Source organism: Gopherus evgoodei, chromosome 1 (genome assembly GCF_007399415.2).
Source record: "Gopherus evgoodei ecotype Sinaloan lineage chromosome 1, rGopEvg1_v1.p, whole genome shotgun sequence".
Taxonomy (NCBI): domain Eukaryota; kingdom Metazoa; phylum Chordata; order Testudines; family Testudinidae; genus Gopherus; species Gopherus evgoodei.
Genome location: NC_044322.1, coordinates 79,783,457 through 79,793,601, shown reverse-complemented (window position 1 = coordinate 79,793,601; position 10,145 = coordinate 79,783,457). Strand labels below are relative to the sequence as shown.

The 10,145-nt window shown below is 40.8% G+C and overlaps 1 protein-coding gene across 3 annotated transcripts in view; it reads right to left on the bottom strand.

Annotated features, from left to right (window-relative positions):
- Positions 1 to 6,802: 6,802 nt before the first annotated feature.
- The window catches only part of SLAIN1 (SLAIN motif family member 1), an 83,226-nt gene continuing 79,883 nt past the window's right edge, over positions 6,803 to 10,145 (bottom strand). For all 3 annotated transcript variants that reach the window (XM_030567034.1, XM_030567042.1, XM_030567052.1), the window contains one exon: positions 6,803 to 8,536. In XM_030567034.1, the coding sequence (XP_030422894.1) occupies positions 8,461 to 8,536 (76 nt within the window). In that variant the 3' untranslated portion in view covers positions 6,803 to 8,460. The remainder of the gene's footprint in view (positions 8,537 to 10,145) is intronic.

The window sequence follows — 10,145 nt, the reverse complement described above, 5'->3', positions numbered from 1 at the left end:
CTCTGGACTCTTTCCAGTTTGTCCATATCTTTTTTAAAATGTGGCACCCAAAACTGACACAATACTCTAGCTGAGGCCTCACCATTGCTGAACAGAGCCGGACAATTACCTCCTGTACCCTATATATGGCTAAGGTGACCATATTTCCCAAAAAGGAAACAGACACCAAGTGGGGCTAGCCCCAAACTTCTCCCCTCCCTTCACCCCTCCCACGCACAGGGCTGGCCCGAGCCGTTCTTCCGAGACACCCTCCCCACATGGGGCTGGCATCACCGCAATCTGTCAGCAGCATGGACGCATGTCCTCTGGAATGGTAGCTGAAGCATGAAGGGACATATGAATCTTTAGTGCATCTGGCATGTATATATCTTGCGACAATGGCTACAATAGTGCCATTCAAGTGCCTGGTCTCACTTTCCGGTGATATTGTGAACAAGAAGCGGGCAGCATTATCTCCTGCAAATGTAAATAAACTTGTTTGTCAGCAATTGGCTAAACAAGAAATAGCACTGAGTGGACTTGTAGGCTCTAAAGTTTTACACTGTATTATTTTTGAATGCAGGGTTTTTTTCGTATATAATTCTACATTTGTAAGTTTAAACTTTCATGAAAAAGAGATTGCACTACAGTACTTGAAAAATACTATTTCTTTTGTTTTTTACAGCACAAATATTTGTGATCAGAAATAAAGTGACCACTCTACACTTTGTATTCTGTATTGTAATTGAAATCAATATATTTGAAAACGTAGCAAACATCCAAAAATATTTAAATAAATAGTATTCTATTATTAACAGTGCAATTAATCACAATTAATTTTTTTAATCACTTGACAGACACACACACATATATACACATACATACACACACTATATGTATACACACACACATATCCTCCCAAATAATATGAATATATATAATGTATTATTTGTAATACTGATTTATATAATGCAGTATAAATGACTGCAGAGAGTATTATGTATTTATTTAAAATACATACTAACCTTTTTGCTTGGAAAAATGCCTTTCTCCCAAACTAAATTTTCATACTGATATAATACAACTGTCTTACAATTCTAATTATTTTACATTTCAAAGAAACTTGAGTTTCCCCTAACGTAACATTAGCAGCATTATATTAAGGGAAATCCTTTGTTTTAATATGTTTGGGATTGGAGTACCTCGATCTCAAAATCAAAACCTTACATAAAGATTAGTATTCACAAATGATTTCCTAAAACAGAATTCCAATCATTTTTGTTAGCTCAGAAATATGGACTCAGGAATAAGTACATCTCAGGAATAAATTGCCAAATGTATTTGAAAACAAAGTCATTATAACATCCTCTAAGGGGGGTTAGACAAAACAGCAGTGAAAACACCAATGCACTGTCCATACTACAACCTCAACTATAGCAGAAAAAAACATCTAAACATTCCTATGGTGGAGACACCACAGCACGGATCCAGGTTTAGGTCTGCCTTTGCCACCTGAATCTCTTCTCTACATCATGGGCTGAATAATGCTAATGCTTTGCTATTTTGGGAAGTTCACTGTGTGTCCAGATCTAACAGCCCCAACTTTGGGAATATTTGTGCAGCCTCTGACTGACATTTGGAGGTGGATCCAGAGTTCCACTCTGGGATTTTGATTCAGGTCCATCTCTAAAATAAATCCAACAGGGCAGGTTCTGAGCTGAAACAATATCACTTTATTTACATATGTCAACAAGAAATTCTAATGATGAAGTGGGTGGGGAAAGTAAAAAACAGGAACATTATTAAATATTTTTTTAAAAATCAAGACCACATGAACAGGAGAAAAAAATCTTTTAAATATGTAAACATGGAGAGAGATCTCTATGAAGTGGAAAGAACATGTGATTGACATTGCAGAATGTTATCCTTTGGCTATGACCATAGGAGAAAAACAATATGCTTGAGTTATGTGTATTTAGGAACTTGCTCTCTCTGGCCCAGTAATTAACTGTTACCTAATTTTCACTTGAGTTTTTACATTATTGGGTCTGCTCCTGCAATTGGATCCACTAGAGCAGGGGCCGGCAACCTCTGGCACGCAGCTTGCCAGGGTAAACACCCTGGCGGGCCGGGCCAGTTTCTTTACCTGTCACGTTGGCAAGTTCGGCCGATTGCAGCTCCCACTGACTGCGGTTTGCCGTCCCAGGCCAATGGGGGCAGCAGGAAGCGGCGTAGGCAAGGGATGTGCTGACCGAGGCTTCCTGCCTCCCCCATTAGCCTGGGACTGCAACCCGCAGACAGTGGGAGCTGCGATCAGCCGAAGCAGCCAACACGGCAGATAAACAAAGTGGCCCAGCCCACCAGGGAGCCATGTGCCAGAGGTTGCCGACTCCTGCACTAGAGAGACACTGCATAAATGTGGAGCTTAACTGACTTCAGTGGAGCTATCCACAGAACAGGGTCTGAGCTAGTGTATCCAAGTAACTGCTGGATCAGGACCATTATCATCACTTAGATGGTGCTAAGACCCAAAACACATCAAGTACTTGCCAAAGGCAGAGGAAGACACAGTATCGACCCTGAAGAACTTACAATTTAAAAAGACAAAAACACATGGAGAGTGTGGGAAAGGAATAGAGCACAAAATCAAAGGAAATGTAAGGGTACATCTACACATTAAAATAAACCAACCCTTCAACAGCAAGTCTCAGTGCCTGAGGCTACTTACTGGGGCTTGCACTGTGGGGCTAAAATTAGCAGTGTAGATATTTGGACTCAGGCTGGAGCCCGGAGTACCCAGAGCTGGGTTTCAGAGCCTGGGCTCCAGCCCAAGCCAACATCTACACTGCTAGTTTTTGTCCCACAGCGTGAGCCCTGCAAGCCCAGTGCCATGACCTGGGTCTGATACTCACTGATACAGGGGTCTTTTTTTCCTTTGTAGATGTACCCAGAGTGAAAATATGTACACATATTGTTAGTTCCATTGATTTTTTTTTTTACAATTAAGGTTTCGGGAGTATTTCCTTCAAGTTGGCTTCACACAGACACAAGCTCCTTTCAATCCTTAAACTGCTGGACGGGTTATCATCATATCCTCCACATCTTAAGGACATTTTACATTAAGATACCATTTTCCTCCATTCACTACCCAATCAGCTTGCACTGGTCTATGCAGCCCAGCCTACTCCTGACAAAAAGTGTCATTTTTACAGATCTGCATCTGTTCCTACTCCCACTTGGGAGTATATTAAAATAGAACTACTTTCTAAGGGTGTGTCTACACTTGGAGCTCAAGGTGTGACTCCAGCTTGAGGAGACATACTACTGCTAGCTTTCAGTGTAGCCATGGCAGAATGAGTGGTAGGACAGGCTAGCTACTCTGAGCGCATGCCCAGAGTCTCGGATGGGCATGCAGTGGGGGAGGCTCACCTATCCTGCAACTGCAGTATTTTGAGCACTCTAGGTCGATGAGAACTAGTCCGAGTACAGTGACTAGAGCTGGGAATCGTACCCTCCCCTCCCCCAGTTTGAAGTGTAGACATAGCCTAAGATGCCAACTCCTTCAAATTGGCCTTAACTCTCCTTTTATACTCTAATCCAGGTAGTGTGTAAACTAAGAAAGTTACTTATACATAAAACCAAATAAACTGAAAACTAGTTGGTACTTTTATTTACCTGTCAAGCTCTAAGTTCACATTTTATGTTACTTGTATTTACAAATCTTAGAAAAATAAACCAATAGCAGATTTTGTTCCTTTCACCTATCTAATCTGATAGGATTCACACTCACTACCCTCCCTATCCCAGCTCCTTCTTCCAAGCCTGGGAGAACAATGAGGCCTGGCAGCCTGCCACAAAGGCCAGCTGACTCAGGCTTTCTCAGATCAAAGGAAAGTGAACATATCCAGCCATTGGCTCCAATCCTTCTTTGGGCTGCTCTGTCAAAGGCTGCTGTAGCACACAAGGAGAGACCAATCTCTCAGGTAGCCAAGAGCCACATTTAGGGCCTGATAGGTCAAACCCAATACCTTGAATTGCTCCCAGAAGCAATTGCAAATCTGGTTATATCATGGAACACAAGTGTGTTCCAGATAGGGTTATCATGAACAGAAAGCTTAGTATGTGTACGCAGTCAGGATGAGCTCTACCCTGACATCTGGTGGTGAATTATGGTGAGTGTGGAAAAGATTTTCTGGGGCCGATCTTGTTTTCATAGGTACACCCACCCTGCCTAGCATGAGTCCATAGCAGCCCAAAATGGTCACTTTGGCAGCTGTGGGATCCCCAATTTCTCTGTTATTTGGGCAGGAGGAATAACGTGTTGTTACCCTGATTATGTAAATGAAGGACTATGAAATTGTTTTATGACAGAGAGTCTCACCGTCAACCAAGTAGCAGTTGCTAGACAAGGGACATGGGTTCCAAAACCCAGTGAATTGAGAGAGGTTGGAGGGTGGGTATGTGTACCTGATGGTATGGGTCCCCTTTGAGGGCATGGAAAACCAGTTGCACCTCTGCCTCTCTCTACTGTTGAAGAGCAGAGCTAATTTTGATTCCATTAGGAGTCTATCTAGAGGCTGCTGAGCTGAATTCACTTTGGGCCAATGGTACACCAGCTCCCCTCCTACAAGCTGAACTCACTAAAACTGAAATCACTAAAAGAGCTAAACTTACTGAGCTGACTGCTGTGTTAACTAGTTGGGGAGCCTGAAGATCTATAGCTAAGCAGCTGGCAGAGAGGAACAGTTTGCAGGACGGTTGGAGTGGCCCATGGAACAGCGAGCGAGCGAGTGGAGCAGAGCAGTTTGCGGGGACGGCTGGAGCGGCTCACGGGTTGGCTGGAGGAGCGGAGCCGTTCATGGTGAGCGCTGCATCAGAACTCCACGGAAAGGTGGGGCAGTCAGCCTCGGCCCACATAAGGTGCTCCTTAATACCCTGTGTGCCCCTCTCACCATTTCCACCTAGGCTGGGGTGGGGGGTAAAACGCTGCAGATAAACTTTTGAACTCTGGGGCGGCACTGACCAGGGACAGAGACTTTTGGGTTGCTGGACTTTGGGGTGATTGGACTTAAGACCCTAAGGAGAAAAGGACACTGCCAAACTTACTTGGTGGGTCTTTTGCTCATGGTTTATGTTATGAATCCTGTTTGTGGTGTTTCCCCAATATGATGCCACATTATTTCCCTCCTTTATTAAAAAGATTTTGCTACACTCAGACTTTGTGCTTGCGAGAGAGGAAGTATTGCCTCCTAGAGGGGCCCAGGGCAGGTTGGTATGTAATTGTCCCAGATCACTGGGTGGGAGCCCGAGCTGGTTTTGCATTGTGTTATTGAAACAGAACCCCTGGATGCTGAACCCAGGCCCTGTTGCTGCAAACTCAGAGGGGCAGAAAGGTTACATATGTAACAATATTTTCAAGTTCACTTTTAACTTTAGTGCTGCACTAATTAATTCAGTATAGCTCTAACTGCTTAATTTTTGAGGGATCTACAGTAAGTCCCATTGGTTGTGGCCCTGAGGGGCTCTCCTTTCTTAAAAAGAATTTCCCACTAATACAGATATATTTCCTGCCCTGTGATTAAATATAACAAAGATATTTAGAAGAAAAAAATGTACACTACCCTAAATTACCTAATTGTACATACAGGCAAGTGGGGGAGGTGAGATCTGTTATTGGACCAATGTCCATCAGTGAGAGAGATAAGCTTTAGAGCTTCACAGAGCTCTTCTTCAGGTCTGGGAAAGGTAATCAGATTGTGACAGCTAAATAGAAGGTGGGACAGATTGTTAAGCAGAAGGGGTTAACACATGTTGCAAGAAACCACTTGAAATGAAACGGGCAATTAATACATATACCATGTAATTGTACATACACATCTATTCATATTAAAAATGTAACATTCATCAATATTTACCATACAAAGATGCCAAACTATTTTCCCTTACCTGGAATAGGCAATAACTGGTAAATGTTGACTTTAAGATAGCAAGCACTATACAGTCAAGCTGTTAGCATTCAGCATTGCCTGGAGGAGAGTCTGACTTGTGCAAAATTAAGAGTGACAGAGGTGGTTTCCTGCTGCAGATCTCATGCATTTAGCTTCCAGAGGATTGCTATAGTGAAGTATTTGTCACGCTTGTGCACTCTTCAATACCTGGTTAGTCATTACTAGTTTCACAGGAGATGCCAGCTACTGGCTTCTGTAGACTGGAACAGGGTGCGATTAGAACAGATCCAACTCTTTGTAACCTGGATTTCTTGGTGAGTATTATTTGGCAGTGTCAGAAAAGACATTGAAGGACTAACTATGACTAGGAGGCAATAGTTTTATAAGGTTAGAGAACTCTTACATGAGCAAGGGATGCACTGTTAAACTGCAGGTGTTAAATAAACCTTGAGCAGTTCAAGATAGAGTTGAAAAACACTGCCCTATTCCATTTTCTCTAAGAGTTAATAAGTTTCATAACAGTGGTGATGCTGTTCTCCAGTTCTCTACACATACGCTAATGTGATTTTTTTTAAATCCAAATAATATTCAGCTGGGTAATTTGATATCATATGAACAGCACTGGCATAAAGTTTAAACCAAGAGTCTGTGGAACACACAAGGTTTACCTAATAAAAGTAAAGTATTTTCAGAGAGCATACTGTCCTCTTGTGTACAACAGAAGTATTACCATTTGTAATGTAGTTTCTATTACACATTTTTTTTAAAAAAAAACAACAGATACTTTATTTGTCATCTAATACTTTGAAATAAACTCACTAATGTCTTACAAAATGATTTGCATATATCCACTTTTCCAAAACATGTACCTTTGGAGCCCAGATTCTCCATTCTCAATCTTACCTTCTGTAGGATGACTTTAAAAAAAAACGGAGTGAAACTCAATGAGTGAGTAAAAATTGAGTAAAAATTCTACGCTCATCCATTTGGGATTTGTAATAGTTAAAATTCATTTTGCACCTCTGAGCTATTGTATTTGGCTGTATGAAGACATGATGCCATCAGTTTTATACATTCACTCACATTTGGTATATTTTACTCATAAGTATAAATTTCTACCTTTTAAAAGCAAATTAAGGAAGCCAGATACTCTAATGCACATTTATGAGACCAATTCCACAGTAGCAAAATCACACTACAAAGGGCTCTGACTCTTATTAGGACAACTAAAACAGTGTACTTGTAGACCTTGCTTTGGGTCAAGAGATTTTATAATTTTCCAAAAGCAATAAGAAATTTGTATGTGTTCTAAGCAACATTTGGCTAAAATAGATTCAATTTTTATTGTCCTTGGAGATTTGCATATTCTTGCAAAAAATTCAATGAGTTCTAAAGGCTGAATAATAAAATCTTCAGTAGCTAAGTGTTATAATAAAAAGTTATGCCATGGATAGAGGGAAAAACAGATACAAACACAAACACAATGTTTGCATTGCACACTAAAGCACAGCATGATATTGCTGAAATAGACTATTTATTTCTGAAACATTCCAAAACAGCAGTATACACAGTTGTAATCAAATATTCAATCATATGCCAATATAAGAAAGCATTGATTAGTGCAACTGGATTTTGTAAAAGGTCTATCAAAAAGATTTATTTGCATTAAAACTCATTCATTTCCCATAAGCAACCATTATTAAAACATTACAATTTTATTTTCTATAATAAAGTATTGAAAAATTAACTGTAGGTTAGTGACCATTGCACCCTTTAAGTGAAATGTGATTTATGTTGCTATTATAAATACAAAACACTAGGATAATAAATTAATATGTGAACAAATGGATGAAAGACAAAATTATGTTGACCCAGCTGTATGGAGTTTCCAGTGAATATTACTCTTTTGTGCTTTGGAACATAAAAATTACTGCTTTCATATTGCCCATGGTTTGTTTCAAAGGATATGTTCCTAGTGCTAAAATATAGTACATTACCACAAAATCATTATTTATGGCACACACAAAAATTAAATCCTCTGTCTGTGGTTCAAGCAAATGTGAACAGAATTAAGTCAAAAAATAAAGTTCTTGGAAACATACACAAAAAATTCTAAGCATATAACATAGGCCCCAAAGTTGCAACAAAATGCATAATATCTTTACAGAGTACACTGAATAAATTATCCTACTATATGGCAAAGCTGTCTGAAATAGTGGTATTTCTTAGCTCTCTCAAAGGAAGTAAGTCCGATATTTTGCACATATAGAAAAATTTCTTAAGTTCTAAATGACAGTACAGCAACTGTTAGTTTGATAACACTGCAGTTTTCCAGGCAAATGACTAAGTGCAATATTTAGTCTTTAATAATGTTCATTTTTTAAAAAATGACAGGGTATAACGGATATTCTTACATATTAAAACTCAATGAAAATAGTGTTGTGGGACCTTCCCTTCCTGTAACACAGTTACCCAGCCAGCTGGGTAGGAGAAACCACATTATTTCTTTTCCGTTGTTCAGGGGCATCCGACATCAATAGCAGCCGTCTCTCCAATTTCCATCTCGTAGAGTACTAAGAGAAGAAAGAGGCTTTGGAGGCTGAAGAAAACTGTTTTAAAAAATAAGCCACATTTCAGGTAAGAGAACAGTAAGACATGCATCAGTCACATATGTAATGAAGCTGGTCTTGCAGGTGTTCCCAAATACACATGCATGCACACTCTTTCATGGCATATTTCCAGCTCTACACTAATATATTATAAATGGCATAACTAAGGACCTGGGGTGAAATCCTGATCATACTGAAGTCAATAGGAGTTTTGCTATTGACTTCAATGGGACCAGGATTTCAATCCTAAACTGTAGGATGTGGTTCTGACCTGATGCAGGAACAATGTGGCCAGGCAGAAAATGTCAAACTGCCAATCCTTCTTTTCCTCCCTACCCCCACCAGCTCTTCTCTTCACTCCAATGTTTTGCCCTGCTCATCCCGTTCTTCCCCACACAAAGAAAAAAAGCTAATTTCCTGCTTTTCCCCTCTCCCCACTGTTCTCCCCTCAGCCCACAAAAACTACTTCCTTCTCACATAACACCAGTAATAAAAGTCCTGTAAAGGAGGCCCTCTGTGATACCCGTGAAATCTCACCTCTTTCAATAGGTTCATAAAGGTGGGACAGGCAAGGGATTTAGTAACAATTCTGTTGATGATACAAAAGATGAAAAAGAACCTCCCTCCCTCTTCCTTAACTGTTTTGGCTCAGCTGGATTAATGGGATTAAAAAGCAGTGCAAATACATTTCTGTCACTAAAAACAGTAGCTATGTCCCAATACAAACAGGCTCCAGAAAATAATTTCCGTTTGCGGGGGGGGGGGGAATTTCCCCACATGAACTGTTGCACCCAACATGTGTTTGAAAAAAACAAATCAGTGTATTCCAAAAATAGCACTTTTCTTCTGCCAATGGCAGCATAAGTATTGTCCAGAGGAGAGAGAGCCTTCCTGAAATTGACCTATTCCAAGTTTTAAAAACATATAATCAGAAAACAAAAGCTGGGAAACATTAGCACCATAATATAACAGCCAACTTAATTTTTATTATAAATTCCTTAGCAATCAACTATCCCCCAAAACTCCAAACAATACTGAGGATAGCTGTTTCAAATGACATTTAAAGAAAACCTGCCTGGGACAATTAGCTTGACACAGTATCCAGCTCTGCTCCATCTGCTTCTTTAACAATATGAGGAGGGCTATGTGCATTTTATAGATATCATAATTTGATTACATCACTTTGCTGAAATGTGTGTGTGGATGGGTGGGGGGTGCGTGGCTCGAAATGCTAGTGGATATGGTGATATGAAATCTGCCAAGAGAGCCACCAGCAGCCATCAACATGCACTGGGGGGACCCATGGCCAGATCCAGTTCCCTGCTACTGCTTCTTGTAAAGCCAGTTTTCATCCTCTCAGGTCCTGGCTCTCCCCTTTTCCTGCTCCCCCTCTAGCCCAGGGGTGCCTCTATGTTTTTTGCCGCCCCAAGCACGACAGTCAGGCAGCCTTCGGCAGCGTTTCTGCAGGCGGTCCACTGGTCATGCAGATTCGGCAGCATTTCTGCGGGTGATCTGACAGTCCCGTGCCTTCGTACCCAAAACTGCAGGAATGGTGGACCTCCCGCAGGCACACCTGACTGCCACCATAACTGCAACTGGTACGCCGCCC